Source organism: Harpia harpyja, chromosome 11, assembly GCF_026419915.1.
Source record: "Harpia harpyja isolate bHarHar1 chromosome 11, bHarHar1 primary haplotype, whole genome shotgun sequence".
In the NCBI taxonomy this organism is placed as follows: Eukaryota; Metazoa; Chordata; class Aves; order Accipitriformes; family Accipitridae; genus Harpia; species Harpia harpyja.
Genome location: NC_068950.1, coordinates 43,600,067 through 43,621,373, shown reverse-complemented (window position 1 = coordinate 43,621,373; position 21,307 = coordinate 43,600,067). Strand labels below are relative to the sequence as shown.

Here is a 21,307-nt window from a genome sequence, read left to right as displayed (position 1 = left end):
ATGAGAATGAGCCTCTGAAGGACAAATTCTTTGAGACTGGCATACAATGATCACCCATCGTTAAAACTGGCAAGTTTTAAAACACAATTATTCTTTACCTCAAACAGTGTAGTCATATATACGCAGGCACAAGCAGCAAATCTGCCTTAAGAAGTATCTACCTTTGCACTTCTGCTATGCCGGCACCACTGTTTGCTGGGGCTGTGCTGAACCCCTGCAATCCCAGGGATTTTTTTCAAGACTCCAGTTGATACTACAGCCCCACAAATCGTTGCACTAACACAACTATTTGTGAGGCAGACCTCAGCGGAGAGACGGGGCAAACAGCCAGCCAAGGAAGGAACCTCTGAAGTTCTACAGCTGCAACACCAAACTCACAGGGTATGGACTGACGTCGTCAGTGCCTGAGGGATGTCAAGCATTCAATACAGAATGGACCACTGTATATTCAGTAGTAATCACTCAGTAACTATCACTGAGCTGCTAGCGTTGGGGAAAGTGGTAGGTTCCACCCCGAATTTGCTACATGAAGAGATGAGCTGGCATGCAATAGGAGTGGCACGGTGCAATCTGACTTCCAGAAACCAGTGTAATGCAGCTGGACATGCAAAAATTCAGAATCATCACACAGCACGTTGCAAGAAAGATGCTAAAAACAATACTTACCAAGTGGTACAGCTGACAAAACATTAAGTCCATCAGGCAGTTTTTAAACCCAACACTCATTCACTCATTGCTTTGTGCTTTGCTGGAAGCATACAAGACCCTTCTGACGTAAATAAATCACATTTGCAACCCCCTCGAGGCACTTACACCATTACAGTGACGTAGACCAGTACTAGTGAAAATGAGACCTGGCTTCCCATTTTTTCTCTCAACTTTATCTTCCCTGTTGCTAAACTGCGTTTTGCTTAGTCTCCGATTTATTTGTTCTATAGCCTCCTGAATAGCTACATTTAAGACAAACACCCTTATTAAGCAGTTATTGTTCCACCTGTTCTCAAGATAAGTGTTAGAAAAGGTGCAAAAAAGATTCCATACTTCCTGCCTGCTAAACATTTTCCATATAAAGTACTCATGAGAATAAATGCATTTTAGCGGGCTCTGGCAACAGCATCTATATGAAATACTTCTTTTCTTTAGCATTGAATTTCAAAATTATAATTAAATGGCTACTTCTGGAACATCTTGCTACCATTTTTCTTTTTCATATTGATTTCATTTAATCTCAGATAAAACAGATTTGTTACAAGAAAGGGACAGGGACAGAGGGATGATCCCTGGGGTAGCAGGACCCGTAGGACTGTCACAGCTGGACGGGAACACACTACCCTCTGCCTCCCACGTACAACAGCAGATTGACTTCTTTTTCATTTCAGCCTCTCACAATGCACATGTAATGACTATTTTCTGAGCAAAATAGTTGAATATATACTCTGGGATCAATATTAAAATTTCGGCCTTTAAAGAAAAATAAAGGAGTGCCATAAGAAAGCTCCACACTGACAGCACAAGCACGAGATTGGATTTCAAAATTTCAAAGTGCACAGAAATTTCTGCCAGATGCAGACACTGTTCCTGGGAAATGACACTCTCGACACCACACCGTCACACAGGAGTAGCAGCAAACGCCACGCTGTGTTCATGAAGAAAGAAATATTTTCCAATTTCTGAAGGCAGGAATACCTATCTATTTCTCAAAATTCTCACAAAATACTCACCAAAATTCTCAGATAAACTACAACGTTAAAGGCTCTATCAGTGGAGAGAGCTGGAAAGAGTTAGTGAAAACCCACTGGGATTATTATACCAGAAAATACTGAAATTGCACAGAGCAGCCAGCCTCCTGCGAGGAGCGCGATTAGCACGTTAGTTTAATTCCCGCGCATCGCTCCAGCCCACCTGCATTCCCGCAGTGTCAGACCGTGGCCCTTTCTTCGTGTATTAATTTTACATGCTCCTCTCTCGCAGGCAGGCAGGGAGCTAATGAGCAGTCCCCCAGGCTTAGTCTGCGGAGGAAAACTGGCAGCGGGACCGCAGCTGTTGCCTAATAAGTTCTTCATAGGAGAAGGCAGAGGAGCTGCCCAACACTAGCAGTCAAGCTGGTTTTAGAGGGTTTTATTTATTTATGTTGAAGCAGCCCTCTCAGACAGCAAGCTGCTTCCTTACCACTACAGAAGTTATGAGTGCATGATGGTGTTGTGAAAAGGTCTTACATCAATCAGCCAAAGCTGTGCCAAATTCCTCCAGACCCATCTCCTGTTGGTTGTTTACCGATGGTGCAGCAGATTTTTAAGTTCACGAACCACTGAAGTCTTTGTGAAAGACTAGAAACTGTTGGCTTAGATAGCTTTCATTGGGGAGATCCTAATCTCCTGCATTTAAAAAAAGGCTTGCTTTGATATTCAGGTGATAAAAAACAGATTATTTCACTTAGTTTGAAGTATGCCAACCTAGATGGCATACTTTGCATAAAAAAGTTCAGAAGGAGAAAACAATGCATGGAAATAGCACTAACCAGCTGGAAAGACTTCCAGGACCAACAAGGTACCACACGGCCATGGAGAGCACACAAGGTCCCAAGACGACAGTAACCTCAAACCATTCCTACAACAACTTTCCCTTCCAGGTATTAAAAACTTCATAGGAAAACAAAGGTAACCCACGCACAGCGGCAAGAAACACATTAGATAAGGCAATTATCTTCTCCATCTGGACAGAAAAACACCTACTGAAGAAGGAGCAAGGCATGAAAATCCATCCAACCGTTTATAAAAGCCCAGGCTAATCTCAGGGTGGGGGAAAAGAGTCATGTTTTACTGCACGGGTGGGTGCAGCCAGCTCAGCCCAAGGGATGGACCACGGGGCTGGCGGCAGTGGAGGGGCAAGCAAGACCCTCTCCTCTCAGCAGGCAGGATCAGCTCAACCGCTTTTGTAACCCTCCTGAATACGTGGTTTGCTATTAGAACTAAGCCACTAGGCTGTAGGATGAGTGAGTTTGACAGAACCCTGCTGAAAATAAAGCAGGTTCTCATGAGCTTGCTCAGCAACCCTAGGCCTGATATAGCGGGAGCACGTGCCCAGAGAAGGACCTCTTCCTTGCACAGCAGCCAGCCGTGAGGCTGGATGTGCCGTCATCTGCCAACACATCTAACCTCAGCCTGTGCCTGAATCCACAACTCCAAGTTACTCGCTCCCTACTTCACTGGAGTAAACCTGAAACTGTATTCAATATGACTGCAAATTAAGATGTCCTTCACACCTTCTATTTTCATGGAATTAAAAAAAGGAACTTTTAAAACCTAGTTTCTCATTTCAATATCTGGATAGGACAATTTTATGAACAGTTTATAAACAAAAAGTCATCAATTGTAGTGTGCTGCCTATGTTTTAAGAGATACAAAATACAACAGCACTAACACCTAGAGATGCTGTAGCATAAGCAAACACTACCACTTTACTTAGAAACTCGCATCTCGCTCTACAACTCAACTTATTAGGATTCCTCCAGGACTTGGTCCTTCAAATCAAGAATAGACGCCAGGCACCAATTAGTAACGGGCTTAGAAGTTTATCAACTTAAAACACCCGCTTTTGGAGGAGAAATAATTTGTTCAGACATCTGCAGTTCCCAAACTAAGTGGGATGGCAGAGGGAAAAATGAACAAGGCAGGACTGCATGATCTGTACTCTCTTTTTCTACCCAGTTGTATGGATATAGGGAACCTGCACTCACTTCATACTGTATCAAGTCCCAGAAAGTAAAATAAACTTCCTTTAAAACTGACTGAATATCCAGCATTTAATCTGCTTTATTATCTGAGATTTGAACCATTTATTAAAAAAAATCGTTTTGCTAAGTATTTCACTATACTTTAAATATTTATTGCCTTTGCCATGTCTCGGAAGATGTGTACCTCTACGTTAACACCCTGATCAGCATCCCCATTATCAGCAGAAGAGACTTCTCAGGTTTAAGTTTATATTCCAAAAAGACAAATTTCTACATTCTACTTTTGCATGGTGACATTTTTAACGCACACTATTAGAGGAGGGGCAAAAGCAATGATCAAAAGTGAGGAAGTCCATGAACTGCCCTCAGGTGAGCTGCAGTAACAGCAGACCTGGCTGCTCTAACCACATCTTTCTGGGTAGGAACATGCTGAGCAAAGGAAACAGCAAAAAAAACCCCTAAGCACATTGCCATTTTCTTAGGATTTGCCTAGACAGAAACAAAAACCAATACCACATTTTGCACTGAGCAAGAGGTTCTGTTCTGATTTTACAAATCCATTATTTATTAACACATTCGTTCCAGTAGATTTTTATTTTAAATACGAGCTCCCCCCCCAAAAAACACATTTATGCTTTCAAAGATTCTTAATTTTCCTTTCACTGAGGCATTACTGTACTTCCTTGTCCTTGGAGAGTTTTATCTGGCATTATACATATGTACCAAAACACAGCTGTTCCACTTCTTTTCTCCTTTATTTTTTTCACACAGAAAAACCTGCCTCTATCAGCCACCCAATTAGCTGCTCACTATCAAAAGACTGCTTTGGCCTTTCATCTTCTTGAAAACTGGATTCAAGTGAGAGGGTGTCATGGAAACTGTGTCTCGGGTCATTTCCTGTTTCAGTTTTTAGTCACCAAAAAAAAATAGTAATAACAATAATAGTGGGTTTTTTCTGATGAAAAAAAAAATGAATACTTGTTATCCCAGTCTGCAAAGCATGCACTAGCTATAAAAAAAATAACATATTATTCTTCATGAGAAATCTTCATCTGACAAACTAGGAACCTGATTTTCAGTTCAATATTCAACTAACTCTCCCCTAAAGAAACTGAAGATCAAATGTGGAGAACACAAAACCTGCAGCAAATATGCAATGAAATTAATGAAAAATTTAAAAAAAAAATATTCTCTAGCTTTCAGAACATGTATGCTTTTTATAGTTCACAGTACTACCGTCCAGCATACACTGTGTGTGATTCTCTGAAGTATTTCACTAAGCAAGTAGGACAGAAAAGTGTTAGATAATTACATAGGGGATTGCTATCAAACCACAAAGTTTCAGGTGCTTTATCTACTCCAGATACCTCCTTTTAGAAACTAACAATCTCAATTACCTCTTGCTTTTGCAAAAACAGTTCAAAGCTTGCTGAATTTCATTATTACAAAAGACTTGCACTTGACTGGTAAAGCCACAAAAAACCTTATGAAAAACACCAAATCCGCAGACATGACAAATTTCAACCAGCTGCTTGATGTTACAGGTAACATCCCGTTTGTGCAGCAAGCCCACGTGCATGGGAAGCCTAGTAAAAGGTGAGATTTGCAGTCATGCAGCATGTATTTTTGTTTACTCATCTGAAACGAGCAAGATGTTGACCTTTATCCTGAGCCCACATGCAATGTGCTAAAATAAAGTAGACGACTCAGGTGATTACTGGGAAATCCCTGCTCCGTGCTCCTGACGAAGTTCCTGTCAATGTTCATCACAAATTACTTAATTCCCACAAGTTCTGAACATAAAACTTTCACACCACCTCACAAGGTACAGTTCTTATCTATGAGATCAATCTCAACCCGACTTACCGTTTTAATAATGGCATGATTTTGAGGAACTGTAATCAGGAGAAATTTGGAGCAGGGACACTCTATGGTAGAAAACTGCCAATTTATCTATATCCACATTATTGAAGGAATGGCTAATTTCTGATTCGAGCAATTGGTGCTGCCATCTCCAGTTTCTGAACCCTGCAGGACACAACTCCTCGTTTCTTTTTTAAATTAACACAGTACAACCACATGCTCTTAGAAATTCCAAGTTCATTCTATCTAATGAAGCAAGGCCAGTACTCAAAACTAAAAAATATGGGAAAGCTCATGAACTAGGAAGCTTTTATCCTTAAGATGGGTGGTAAATAAAGGTAATTTAAAAAATAAATAAATAAAAATCACTCAATGAATTAGGGATGCCTTAGTCCTTTGCCAAATTTTCTTCTGTTTTGATGAAAAAAGAAGGAGAGATAAACAGATAGCATAAGGTTCCACATATACCCACATAATGCACTTTGTTAAACAGAGTTAAAGGGGGGCTAACAGGGAAAGCCAGATAGCTTCCTCTTAGAGAAGGAATTAAATCAAGGATTTTGGAGCTTACTGTCACTTCTGTGAGATCTTTTCTTTGGCAAGAGGAGATCAAGGAAAGTGAGTGGCACCTGAAATGCATCAGTTCAGAAGCACACCTGGAAAGGGATTACACCTTCATCCAAAAATTAACAGACTGGCTGTTTGTTTTGGTTTTACACAGAGAAATGCTATGTGCTTGTGCTGGGGCTGCTGGCAAAAAGGTGTCGAGTGATTTGTCTCAAAAAGCTTTTTCCAATTCTTAAGATGAAATCCTCAATCACAACAATGACACCAATGCATAATACCTCGGTTTGTCCCAAGACAAGAAGTGCTTTCAAGTCATACAGGAACACGGAGAGAGCCCAGCCCACTGCCTTTCACACGATTCACTTGAACTTTGGCCACGCATGTTCCTCTTGCAGCATTTTCCAATTTAATACCTTCATACCTCTTTGAAGGTACCTGGGTGTTACCCAGTCCTCAGCTTTCGCTCTCAGCCACCGCACAACCAACTGCTTTACCCTTTGGGTGAACCTGCAGACACTCCACTCAAGCCAGACCCAGACCTACTTTTGCTCTTTCTTGACATGTTGGAGTCTCTGGTCATGAGCGCAGCTGAAAAACCATTGCAAATACAAGGGATGGGATGAAGACAGGGGTCCAAGGCAAGAAGCAGAAGTGAGGTACGCCGCAAGAGTTACCGCTATCAACACATCTGTTTGCAGGTATCCAACCACCAGCAGCCCCCAGCTCTTCCTCATCTGGCTGTTTTCTTAGAAATACATGAGCAGCATTTGCACAGCAGCCCACAAGAAATAACTCAATACAGAGTACGCCTACCTTTCCCACCAGGGACAGGCCATCTGACCAAATTAGGAACCCTAGTCCAAAGGACCCCAATCACATCTGTCCAGCTTTATCATCCCTATTAAAAGTGTGTGGCTTTTTTGCCCTGCCCCCCTTTTTTTTTTTAAATAATCTTCTCTGTGAATCTTTGCTCAGATGTTTCCAAACTGGAATACATTTTCTGGGGTCTTTGCAATGGGACTAAGGCAAAGCTCTCTCTGCTTGTAACACCACAGAGCACGTGAATTAGCAGCAACTGCAAAAGGAGCTGTCTATGAGAGAACTTCAGGATTTTTTTTGTTGAAGTTTAGTTCTTTTTGCTAGTGGAAACTTAATCAGTTGTCCGCTGGATTCTTGTTCTCATGAAGACATTTGCCAGGTCAAACTGAACATATCCATGACCTTCCAGCCTTATTTTTTGAGAAAGAAAACCTTTTTCTCGCCAAGAATCTGTGGTGCACCACAGACAGAAAAAAATAGCAAAATCCAGATGAGGGATTAAATAAAAGATGAAAGATAACATCAAATCTCAATTAAAAAAAAAAATAAAATCAAATGCTCTTCTGGTAAAATGGCCATTACAGACAAACCTGATCTGCAGACCAAACCAGCAAGAAAGGGACTACCTGAGCTGAGAAAAGTTGTCTCAATTTCACCAGGCTGGCAAGCTGCTATTGTTGACGCAGACCCACTTGTACTGCCAGGGTAGCACCGAGCTCATTGCAAATGCAAAGCCCCAGCTGGGGGTAGGAAGAACTAAACGTGTTAAATGCTCGGCTGGTGAGTGCCCATACCAATCGCCCCCGTGTCGGGGAGCGGGGTTCCCTCCCCCACTCCCATCTCGCTCCCCATTATTCTCCATTCAAGCTGAAAGCGAGAAGGTCTTTTCCTCTGCCGCTCGGTGTCAGCCAGACTTGGGAAGCTCCACAGGAATTGCTGAGAGATCCAGAAACGCACAAAAGCCTCCTTCCACAAAGCACCCTTTCATCTAGGCAGTGTGTCTATTAAATAAGTCCTGTTAATGTGCATACATTTTTATAAAGAGATTATAAAGTGAAGACTCAGTCACTAACTCAACCACACAATAAGATTTTTAAGTCTATTACTAGAAAACTGGGGTTTAAAATGAGTAGCTGGGAATGCTTCACAACTCCTCTGCAGTAATACTCAAATAGGTCTGGTACCCACAACGACAGCCAAAAGTGTGCTTTCTACGTTTTAATGCTTTCATTTCTTTATTTGGTGACACGTAGGCACCTCAGACCATGACCACTCTGCCTTCGGCACTGTTCAGGCGTAAAATGGAAAGGATAATTCAAGCCCTGACAACATACCTGCACCAAACACGATGCTTGGAGGACAGCAACATCTCTGCTCTGGTGGGTTGGCAACAGGAAAGTTAAAAAAAAAAAAAAATCAAATCCTGCTCTTTCATCGTGGTGTCAGGATGAACTGGTGAGCTGCCATTCCTGAGTATCTGCTCCTGCTCTCATCAAACCCAAAGCAGTAAACAGCCACTTTATCTGCTTTCTCCGTTATACCCCTTCCTACATCTTTTTCCTCCCTTTCCTTTGCCCACAGGGGCTCAGCATCTCCCAAGATTTTGAATAACTAAGTCAGGTAGATATAAATTCCTGCCAGCCATGTGAGAAAGCAAGTTATTTTCTGCCTACTGGAAGGCAAAAAAAAAAAGAATCTTTTTTCTTTCTGTATCAAAGCAAGGCTACAAGTGGACAATCTTCACCAGCATGGGCACGGCTGTACGCCAGCTTCACAACTGGCCTTTGCAGGATCTGCAGCTAGCCACACCGCCAGCCCACAGACTTGCTATAGCAAGGTTTTAATATTTTAAATATATTTTTGGACATGCAGGCAATCAGACTTAGGGCTCAGTGCTAACACTGGCTCTAACCTTATTTCAGAGCAAGAATCCCAAAAAGGCTGTGAATCAGTTTTTAGTATTAAAATGAAATGTCATCTCCTAGCAGCAGTGGCAAAAACCCAGTCCAGCTCCTCGTTGTGGACGCAGAGGAAGAGCGGATGGTTGCAAAACTGCTGGGTTTTGTCATGCAGACAGTGCTCTGCAGATCTTCAGGTCTACGCATTTGCAGCCCTAGGGATCCATCCAGCTCTCTGCCAGTCCCTCAGGGATACCTTCCATCCAGCGCAGAATTTCAGGGCATCTGTTATAATCGTGTTATTTCTTGTGCCGATCGGAGAGTCGTGTCCATCTGCCATACCCGGGCTGCAAACCGACCTCCTCAGCCCCACACATGTCACACGGAGGAGGGCTAAGTGCTCGTCCGATGCCGATGGGCAGGGAAATTGCTTGCAGCACGCTGGTGGTACTGGAAAGCGAGGAGACGGGGAACGGCAAAAATGACACAAAACAAGCAAACTAGAGCTCAGGAAATGGTGGAGCGATGCTGGAAGGCAGCGGAAACCCAGCTCTGCTGCACCATCGGTCTGCACAAGAGAGCCTGAAGTACAACTTCACGGGAACCCCCTACGTTTCCCGATGGGTCGAGGTTTGGGGTCAAAGGCCTTGAACACACAAGAACATTTTTCTGTATCAAAGCTGCACCAAGATGTGGATTAATAAAAAACAGGTAAGAGCCCAGAATAAGCCTGACCTACACTACATGCACATCTAGCAAAGCAGCTCTCACCTAACCTGGCTCATAGGAGTCAACAGTTTTCATTACATTTCTAAAGAATCCCAAAACAATGCATTTCTCTACTAACATTTATAATGGCTGTATTATCCCTTTCTAGCTGCTTGTTTTTCCTCCTCCCCTTTAGCATGAATTTTTGGGCTCTAATAAATCATCCAGACGACACACTTGAAGCAGAGAGCACACTCAGCAGGTCTTACTTTTCAAACGAGCCTTCACATAGCAGGTCTGCATTCATTTCATCCTGACTCCAACTCTTCCCGTCCCTTCTCAAAATAGCTGCTGCACCTCTGCTCCTCAAAGAGAAATCCTCCATTTCAAACACTGAAAACCATGGTGATGTACGTTGGGTTTCATTTATTTTTGGAGGCTGGCTTTCTATTCTTGGACACATACGAAAAAGTGGTGTTTGAAAGTCTGAGGCTGCAATCACCAGAATGTATTTTTTTGAATGTATTTCTAGACTTACAGTCAACAACTTACTGAATAAATACATAAATATGAAGGGGGAGGTAAAATTACATTTATGTGACATCATGGTGAATCAGTTATTTTAAAATTCTTTAGATTCAATTTCTTACCAAACAGAAATAAATGACTAGACATTTCTATTAAGCTAGTTATCTACTCTTATGGCTATGTTGATGTTATTTTAATTTTGGCTTTGCATCCAGTAGTTTTAATGGAAATACAGTATCATCAGTACGTCACTATCTAAAACGTTAAAAACCAAACACAACTTTTGGAATAGTCCCACAGTCCCAGCAGCAAGCTCAGCACAGCACGGGTACCTCCGCCAAGAACAGCCGGACCTTCAGCTAACTGATTTTAACAATTTCAAGACCATCAAGCATATCCCTCAGAGCAGCTACTGAAATCATCTAGGGCTACATAAAATACAAGAGCAGCAGAATTCAAAAGGAAGAGCCAGAATATTATAATTTAAAATGATAGTTTCATTTCAGTTAAAAATAAAAAATTAAAAATAGACTTCATTTTTTCCCAAATTACACTACTGAGCAGTAACTCACAAGAGAAGGTAGGCTACTTAAGCGATGTTAGCTTTATACTTGCGACCTCAACATTGGTGAAGCTAATCTAAAGCTAAAAAAGTTTGAAAAGTTTGCAATTTTCATCCTCCTCCTGCAATGTATTTGAATACTAACTTTTTTACAAATTTTTTTTTTGTTAATCATGACCTCCTACAAGCAAGACACAAGAGACTGTGTATCCAGGAATAACATTGTCTAATTTTAATCTAACAGATCAAAGACTTTGAAATTTACAGTTTAAAAACAGATGCCTGACTACTGCTGGATAACGTGACAAACTAGCCATCCTCAGTGCTTATCCCTGTCTTCCTGCCTGCACCAGAAAGTGCAGTTTGCCTTGTAAATTGTTTTCTGTAGCTGAACTCCACCAAGCCAGACCAAGGGAATAAATCCCACAGCACCTGGCAGTCCTGGATAGCCACTGGCAAAATAAATGGAAGACAACTAAGAAATTCACATTACACACGATTCTTTGGGCAAACAATATGCCCAAGGAAGTCTAACTACCTACACCACAGTCGTAGAGTCTCTAAATAAAATAGCCTTTCATTGTTAAAATTGCTAAATATATTATCCTCAAATTAAAAATCCTTTTATTTTATCCTTTATACACCTTTCATACAACACAAAAATTCTGTCTCTAACATGTTGGTTTGGCCTGTCTCGAATACACCAGTCCACGAGGGCTTGACTGTGCCGGCTGTTGTCAACTGGAAGCTGAACCTGCAGACCACGCACCCGCTTCAGCCTCCACTGCTAACAAAATACTGAACTGCAATTTAGGATCCACTGAGTTGAAGTGGCCTTTCCTCCTCCATTTTACACTCCTCGCAACGGTGAGAGATCCTGCTTCTTTCTTTTCCTCCAAATGGCGTTTAGGTCTCCAAAATCGAAAGTCAGAAACCCCGTATGACTTCTATATCAGAAAAAACAAGGGAAAATAACGTGCTAGTTCACTGACCACGAACAAAACAATAAAAATGTCCTGAAAACAACCTTCTTCTGTACCAATCTTCCATCAGCACTTGCCCATGTGTTGATTTGCAATGGATAGGCTAGCACTGAAAGAAAACACTTCAGGCAAACTTAATTTTGCTCCCACAAAGCGCATGCCTCTGTAGCCATACCAAGGCAGCTGTTGCAGAGTATTCCCAAAAAGCGTTCCTCACCTGATGCTTACCAACACATACAACGTCTCAGCATCTACTTCAGCCAGAAAAGCAACACACGACTTGTTTTTCTCTTCCTCGCTGTTTTGAGGCAAAATAGTACCAGCGCAAGTCAAACACAACCGGTCTCTGCCAAGGACTTGGGCTTTCTCCTGTTCCCAAAGCAGCAGCCAGGTTTGGGGTGATGCACCAGCGAGCTGAACCGTTCCACGCCGTAGCACGCAACCTGCCTGATACGCAGCAGATGTGGAATGGTCCCTGGCCAGGAACAGCTCTGCCATCACTGCTGGCCACGCCGTCATCTGGATGGTGCTGAACACCTCTCTGCCTGCAGCGGTAGCACCGGTCGACCAGTTTTCACACCCATACACCATCACGTGGTAAGGGGGAAGGAGAAGAAATGATCACAAGCATGCAGGGATCACACAGCTGATCTTCCTTGTGCTAACATGGCTTCTGGGAAAGAGCTGGTGAAGATTGCTGCTTATTTGATTAAAACCAAGATATTTTGCTGATTTGCCATTCATTTTTGTATCAAATGCTACCCTCACACAAAAGAAAAGTCTGCTCTGATGAAATCTTATGCTCCTGACCCACACAATCCAGGGTTCCTTTATTTTCCAACAAATAAAAGGCAAAGAGCCCTCCTGGCTCTCCACGCAATCTTCCCAAGGGCTGGTGAGCCCTTTCCAACCTTGGCTCAGAGCCTGGACTTGCTCCAGGCAAACAGGCTCCCACTATAGCTATTTTTGGGGGTCTGTCCCTTCTCTTCTCCGCCCCATCACCACAAACACCTCCCCAGATTTTGTTTGATATTACCTCTGAGGTGAAAGTACAGCCCAAGAGGAAATATTTCAAATACTTCCTTTGCAGAAAGCGAGAGAAGCAGGGACTGAACCAGAGACAGGGAGGTCATGGGAGCACCCAGCCCTTTGGTGTGGTACCATCATATCATCACCGTCAAGCTGAACTCACCTTCAGACACAATCTGGTCTGAAATCCACAAAAGATGGCACAGAAATACTCTCATAACCCTACCAGGGTGAGCACAAAAGAAATTCTGCTTAAGGCGTTCCAGCTTCTAGAAACCTTTATGGCAACTTCCAGATGTGTCTATTTTAAAGCCTTTTTCTCTGGCCTCATTCCCACCTGTGACGCTCATAAATATAGCCAAAAATTCCTACTGTATCGCAGGAGTATGTGCAAAAGATGGCCAAAACCAGACAGAGAGCACTGGCTAGAGAGCTCCACAGAAATGCTGAAAGTAAAATTGCAGCTTTTCTCAAAAAGTTGTCAGGGCTTTTCTGCTCTACTAGTAGAGCGGTTGCAGCTTCAAATCACATAGTCAAGAGCTGAGCAAAACCATGCACTCAAAGGGAAACAGCACTAGTGAAAAGTTGGCTTTATCAGCTGCTTCTGGCTGCTAAGCTGGTAAAGGGAAACGTAATAGTTTGTTTTTACTAATGATTGCAATTGTGCAAATATACTTTAGCAAAATCACTTGGGAGACTCTACAGAGACCTTACAGGCAGTTGATAAAAGCGACTCCATTAAAACTTTTCATGGGATTGGAAATGAGTATTATTGACTTGTAGCACCATGATTATTTCACAAGTCAATTCAGATTTTCTCTGCTAAATTAGACATACAATATCTGTATGGAAATCTGTACCGGGGAAATACACACATAATGCAAGATTCAAGCAATGACTTAGCATGCACTCCATTTGATGTTAGAAAAGGCATGTTTTCACAACAGACACTGGGTAAGTATCAATGTTATTAAGCTCTGTTTTCCATGGGAAGATAGCACAGGGATATCCTTTCAGATTTCATTAAAACTGCATGTTATTGAACAACAATAAACTACAGGAGAACAATAACTGCAGAATGCAGTCCCTCCGTACTTTATAATTTTACACTTTATTCAGCATTAAGCCTACGATACAAGAAGACGTAGTATAGCTATTAGTGAAAACCTCGGCAGAATCTTTGACATACAAAACAAAGGCTGATACATCAAAGAAGTTACTTAAATTTCAATTTTTAAGCTGTGTTATCCATGTACAGCAAAAAAGAAAAAAAAAAACCAAACAAAACAGAAGTTAGTATTTTCCTATTCAACTACGTACAAATAAATCATTCCTGGGACACTGCCCAACCCTTACTGAAGTCCCCAGCAAAACCCCCGTAAGCTCTGATCCATGAAGCATCGCCATTACCAGGCTTCACAAGGAGCCAGGCTCGCACTGGGGTAGCTCTGTATCCCAGCCTTGAGCAGTTCAAACTATGGAGTGCCCTGACAGAAAATACAGAAATTTGGGGTACCTTCTTATTCCTGGGCATTTCCACACATGAGGGTATTGAACTGATAAGGTTCCAATCATTTCTTTGCCAATTTTTCACCAATAATTGATGAACACTAAACAGTAATTGTCAAACAAAAAAAATCTGTTAATACTTCCTTTTATCCACGGACATAAAAGAATAACTGGTAAACACACACACACACACACACAAAATCTTCTAATACTTCACATTTCCTTCTATTCTCAAACATATCTTGCCTTTCTGCCTGAAAGAACGTGAAGCACTCAATGTTATTTGACAATAAGCATTAGATTTTTTCTCTCACCCGTGCCTGGCCAAGCTACCGGCAGCACAGCAGCTTCTCTGCTACGTTCAGATTGTCAGCCACTAACCGTTCCTCCTCTGCTGAATTAAGCCAAGAAAAAAGTGGGCTGACACATGCTGTATTTACTTTTGCGCCTTCTTAACATACGTGTTATCAGCCCTGCCACAGCTGAGAGATTCCCAATCGCTTCACAGCGTACTTGGATTTCTTGCCGCTAATAACCCCTCCGGTCCCCACCACGACTGGCAGGATCCTTCGTCGCAGCAGTGCAGGGGACAGCTAATTATCTACCAACCCACCTTGCTGCACCACACTCGGCAACTTTTATCTGCCCAGGACAGCTGCCTTCTCCCCGTTTGAAGTGAAATGTCAGTCTTCGCTCATGCAACAAGACTTACATCACTAACGATGTCCCGACACTTTGAAGAAACAACTCAAAGCCTAATTAAAAATTCAGAGTCGGTCTCCTACGTGCAGCCATTTTCACTGCCCTTCCACCAGGACCTCTCTCTATCTTTTTGAAATGTTTCATGCCGGAAAAAAAAGAATCCGTGTGGAACAGGATGAAAAACTGCTGCTGTCTTGGGCTTTCAGAGAGCCTTGAAAAAGGCTGCTGTAGCTGGATTCAAACCAAGACAATATCATGTAAAACAGATGAGGTTTTATTCCACTGGTTTCTACTCTGTAATTATTAGTAAAGTGCGTGCTACTGCCAAATAATAATTTAAAAAAAAAAAAAAATATATATATAGTCAAACATTTATCAGCCTTCCTTACTTACATTTTTCTATTGTATTTCAGCTTCACAACCTGGAAACAACCTGAAAGTAAAAAGGAAAAAAAGGGAAGCAGTTTTCCATGCTGTCATTTGGTTGAGGGTCCACAGAGGTCCGGATTTCAGACCCAGTGCTGGAGGACTTGTGGTGCTTTTTATCACTTGCTGCCCAAGTACCTCACAGGCACCAACAGATTTATTTGTCAATACCCATAGAAAGAAGCGGGGAAATGTGTGAAATCCCTGATTTCAGAGATGGAGAACCACAGTTCTGGCATTTCAACTGGTCTGCAGTGCAGCTCAATATGGGATTTCTCTCTTCTAAGTCGTAAATCCACTGTCATTAGCCAGAAGACCATCCCATTAGCAAAAAAAAAAATACTGTATTCAGTCAGTGTTCATTTTCAAAGAGATTAAATAAATGGACAGCTCTGGTGACTGCAACTCTTTGCCATCACCAGAAATCTTCAAAGAATGTGGATTTTTCAGAACAGCGGTGTCAGGGCATCCTCCCCATATAAACCCCTGGACATCTCCCCGTCTCTGTGTCATTCTGGTCTGCAGGCAATCTGTTCTTTTTGAAAAACATATGGCCAGACAAGTTATTAGTAAAATAAATAAATAATACGCTTGCCAATCAAGCTGGAGAAGATTGTACTATGCTGTTTGTTATTTTACACATCACTACATCACCTGAGCAAGTATTAATAAAAAAAGGAAAAAAAAAAAACCAAACCAAAAACACAGGAAAAAAAATTACCAGCAAACTGCTCTTTTCAGATTCAAAACGTATTTTTTTTCTTCCAACCTCCAAGATCAGTAACAGACAATGAGAAAGGGCTGTGCTTCCTTCACAGAGTAAGTGTAAAGGATTAAGATGGCAGAGCTGCCTTCAAAAATATTCAAGGCCCTCTGGGCCTGTAACTTTTGTTACTATCTGGCTAGAAACATCAGCATGCATTTTGAAAGTTATAGAAGCACTTAACAATGCTTTTCATCTTCAAAGCATTGCTTAATCCTTTCAACTCTCACTGCAAGTATCACATCCCTATTTTGGAGGTGGAAATGTTACCTTGCCCCACACCATCAAAAAATAGTCTTCACCTTGGATGCCCCATGCAGATTTGGAGGGTTAAACCTTGCCAAAACCAAACAAAATGCCCACAAAAGTTCTAACGTATCCTTTTGCTGCCTCCACCTCCCAACCAAAGAATTTCAGTTGTTCCAACCAACGACCTACTCTGTAATTTCCACCAGGTCAGAGAAGCCAGGATCAGACAAGCCAGGTAACAGGGATGGTGAAACTCCACCAGCAGACCAGGTCATGCCACAACCACCAATTTAGTTATAATTTTAGTATAAAGGGGTGCTTAGCTTTTAATTACTACTGAGTGTCAGCTCTGCCCAGGAGAATATATTACAGGACTGTCACGCAAGCTGCTCATTCACCAAGCTCCAGCCCTCTGCGAATTACGACATTGGACTATTTAAGATGTAGTCTACTGAGTAATGACAAGTAAAACGGCTGCTCAGGCTGGCAAGCGGAGATGTGATTGCACGCCGTCTTCCAAGGATGCAGCCTGCTGCCAAAAGCTGCTCCCTGTAACGATACGGACGCCGTCAACACGCGCTCTAGCTAACAAAAAAAGAAGGTAACGGTTACGGGTGACTGTAGGTACAGTACCTGCACCGGGCTGCAGGCACAGCACCCCCCACGAACCAGCAGCTTCTCCTCCCACCGCTGTCACAGCACGGCACCCTCCGTCCCGCGGGAAGGAGAGGGAAGAGTAAGAGATCGTGGTGCGGCTGTTTCTGGTTAATTTGGAAGAAGCATTGACGAACTTTGGGGAGAACTGTAAACAGATCACCTCTGTCGCTGAGGGCAAAAAAATGCGCAAGCACGCGCGCGTACACGCTACCCCATACCCCGACGCATAAAAGGAAATACACGCGATATTAAGATACAGCAATGTCATTAACTGTGGTTTTGGTAGAACTGTCAAGTGGAGCGGGAACAATAATTAATCACAGCAATAGAGGAAGTCAGACAATCGTTGAACTTTCTATATTTAACCACTCCTGGAGAAATAACACCCAACACGGTAACACACACACCCCCAGGAACCCACACATCCTTCTGCACTGCAGCGCCCAGCATGTGTTCTAAGTGAATGTTTCGTATGATACAAATGTGTCTATTCTAATTTGAAACTTAGATAAGAAACTGTTAAAACTGCTGTCCAATGATGCATCTCACGAGTTGTTACCTACATTACATTATCCTCAGCTGCTCTATGCAGTACCGTTCAAGGAATAAATTTATATATGAAATCAGAGCACTTACAGGGGTGCGAAAACAAAGCATTACTTAAAGGTAATGGTCAGATACTGCACTCACGCAAGTGTCTATAAATAGAAAGCAGTAGTGTGAGTGCCAAAAACAATTGTCAGACTGATGCTGGCATCAGAAATGTCTCTCATTCTCATTCTTCCTGTAGCTTCAGCCTATATTACGATGCAGATGTACATGCACCTCATTCCTCTCAACAATGCAAAACAATGCGATTTGATTAAAAACACTAAGTCCTTATTGCTGTTGGTCTAATTACGTGGAACACTGGTAGGAGAAGAACGTATTGCAGGAAGTAGATACTGTGAGGAGGAGACGGATCTCGTTTATAGCACTGATGGCTGCTCCAGCAGAAATCTATTTTCTATCTCGCAACTTCCATATTCATTACACCCTGCCCCTTTCCACAGGCATTTAAGGCTCAGAAATCTCGTGGTTCTCCTCTTACCTCTTCCACTTGCTCCGCTGGTGTCTGCTCTGGAGGCTCCACCTCATCCTCCTTTCCTGCATTTATGGAGGCTCTGTCTACAATTTCCTCTTTTTCCAGACTCAAAACACACCCAAACCAACCTCTCACCTTCACTCTATTTAAGCATTTCCACCTGCTCCTTCGCTCATTGGATGCTTCCTCCCCACCTCCAGCTCAGACCTATCCTTCCTCCGAAGCCCTCTCCCGCTCCAGCGGCTGGTGACACCACCTCCTGCCTATTACCAGGATGTGCAGACGTGGGAGCCACAACTGGCAAGGACCGAAGCACGAAGAGAGCGCGCAACGGAAGCCTGAAATCCTGCCGCTTCCTCCTCTACAATTCATGAAACCGAATAAAACCGCAGCTCACAAATGGGTGGATACCAATCCTTCCTCTCGCTACCGCAGCTTCCTCTCACTGGGTCCTGATTCGGGGCCTGCCTCCACGTCGCCCTCCAAGCCCAGGACGACACTCCTGGATTTATACCCAATTAAAGGCCAAAAGCGCTCTCGCTCTTCTTCCAAAATCCCCCACCCCTCCCTTCTGCCCGGGCACAGCCCCGCCACGGCACCTGTTTGCCTCGCCCCGAGCATCCCCGCTGTGCCGATGGTCCTCCGGCACAGGCAACCCACCGCAGCTCGCCAACAGCCCTGCACAAGCAGAGAAAAGGGTAATTCTGCACCAGCTACACCCGGCCCCGCCTGAGCAGGCTTAGGAAATTTCTACCCTAAAATCGACTGAGAAGCACGGGCTGCAGTGACACATGTCATAACATTTTTTGTTCTACTGTAGGAGGTCAGCAAAGAAGCTTCTAAAATCAGGGGAGGTTTGTTCCCACCGGTTTTTAATCTTGAACAGCTGTAATAATGTTACAGGGGAGAGCAAAGGACAGGCTGCGCATTAGCTTGATGGGAGTTAAGACAGCCAAAATATTAAGCATATAAAAATAGAGCTCAGTATGAAAAGGGTTTAACTACCAGTTTCACCGCATTAAATTACTTTGGGGCCTCAAATATTCAGCTAATAGTAAACACAGTTTCGACACTATTTGCATCCCCATGCACCGGCATCCAGATTGTTCCCAAGTTCGTATCATCGGTGCAATTCTTGGAAATAAAACCTGGCTCATCCTACGGTTAGCTGGTGTATCACAGCAAGGTAACCACATGTATTTTTACGAGTTGCTTTTTTAAAGACAATGCGTGTTGAGATGATCGCATTAGACTTTTTTTTTTTTTTTAACACCAGAAACAGATTTAGCAATACAATTACAGTGACTTCATTTGCATCAGAGACTCCACCATTTACAGGATTATGCTCCTATCTTTTCAGGGGAAATACATACATAAGTATGCACAGCACAGGAAAAAAAGTGACTTCCTTGAATTCAGTACATCCATAATCTACCTTGTTAAGTGAAGTCATTTAAATCCACGTCTTCTTAGCATCAAGGACAAGAGACAGCTCAGTGTTTTCCCGGACAAAACGCAGCCCTAGGAGGCCGGCCAACACAATGATGTTTCAGAGGTGAGAGAATGAAGCCAGTTTAGAGAAGATAAAAGGCCATTTGGGTAGAGACCCCTGCTGATCCTATGAAAGTGTCTCCTTTTCAATTTGGGAGGCTTTTAAAACTGCATTTGCTACTGACCATACCTTCCCCTGAAAGCCGCTTGGGATCCGATTTCGCTTTTTCACCCCCCCCCGAGGGAGGGTCCGTCGCCGATACCAGGTACCAGCACACCCTCCCAGTCCGACCAGTCCCCTCCCCACAACGCCCCATTAAGACGCAGCCTCTAAGGCCGAGATGCAAATAACTCCTCACCACCACCTTCACCCGCAACGAATTACAGCATCTGAATAAACTTGTCCCGACGCACGCTCGGGCCGGAAAGCATTTCTTTACCCGGGATCCGAGCGTTTTCGGGCAGGACTCGACTCATTACAGCTCCCCGCCAGCAGGCAGAGGGATGCTCGGGCGGGAAGGCAGGTTAGCACCGAGCCGCAAAACCCCCACCAGGCCGGGCTCGGACCCCTCTGCAAAAAAAAAAAAAAAAAAAAAACGGCCTTCGGGGACGGGGAGGGAGGGGACGGGGACGCTTTCTGCTCGTTTCTGTTGTGTAAATTACAAACAAAACAGGAGTCCGGCCGTGCCCCCCCCCCCCCCCCCGAGCCTCCTCCCGCGCCTCAGCCCGCCAGCCGCCGAGCCGCCCGCGGCTGAGGGGAACGCGGCCGGGGGAACCGGGCGGCCCGCGCAAGGGGGAGGGAAAGTTTGCGTAGAAGAAAAGAACCGGGGAGGGGGGGGGAAGAAAGGAATGAAGAAAGAAAGGGCGAAACAGGAATCGGGAAGAGCGTGTGGAGAAGGGAGGGAAGGAGGGAAAACCAGGCGAGGCGCGGGGCCGGGCCGGGCCGTACCTGCATGGTGACGACCCCCAGCTCCTCGGTGGCGAGTTTCCTCATCTGGGTGGCCAAAACTTGCGCCTCGTCCAGGATGGAGAACTCCGCCTCGGCGGCCCCCAACCCGCAGAGCAACGCCAGGCAGAGGAGGCCGAACGCTCCCCGACCCCGCGGGCGGCGGCCCCGGGCGGCAACGGCGGCCTCCCGCCTCCCGCCGCCCCGCGCCATGCTGCCGCGGCCGGAGAACCGCGGGCACCGCCTCCGGCCAACTTCCACCCCCCCACCCCCCCCCCGCGACTCCCGCACCGCCTTCCCCCGAGCCCCGGGGGCCGGTTAAGGCTGCGGGGGTGGCCGCCATACAGGGCGGGGGGGGGACGGCGGCGGCGGTTGGGCGGGCGCTGCGCCCCGCGCCCGGCTCTGAGGGACAGTGGAACGGCGCGGCCCCCGCCGCTGACTGAAGAGCGGCGGCTGCGGAGAGACGCAAACTGCGGAGCGGAGGGGAGGAGCGGGAGCGGCGGGGACGGGATCGGAGTCGCTACGGGGAAAGGGGAGGCGGCCGGGAACCGGGTCGGGCCTTCCCCCCCCACACACACACATACACACCCCCCCTCCGCCCACCCAGCGGAGCGGGGGCTGCTGCGGGACGGGACTGCGGCAGCGGGAAGCGCGAGTGTTGTCGGAAGAATCAGCAGGCTTTCTTCGCCTTGTTTATTTATTTTTTTTTTTTAACCTTTTCTTTAACTTCTTTTCAAACTTTTTTCACCACCCCCCCCCCTTTTTTTTTTAAAACCTGTTTCCCGGCTTC

General features: G+C 44.5%; 1 protein-coding gene across 1 annotated transcript in view; it reads right to left on the bottom strand.

The window, feature by feature from the left end:
• The window catches only part of CACHD1 (cache domain containing 1), a 112,425-nt gene extending 91,472 nt beyond the window's left edge, over window positions 1-20,953 (bottom strand). Inside the window, 2 exon segments of the mRNA XM_052801818.1 lie at window positions 20,521-20,793; window positions 20,795-20,953. Of these exon segments, the coding sequence (XP_052657778.1) occupies window positions 20,521-20,793; window positions 20,795-20,860 (339 nt within the window). The 5' untranslated portion in view covers window positions 20,861-20,953.
• Between the last annotated feature and the right edge of the window lie 354 nt (window positions 20,954-21,307).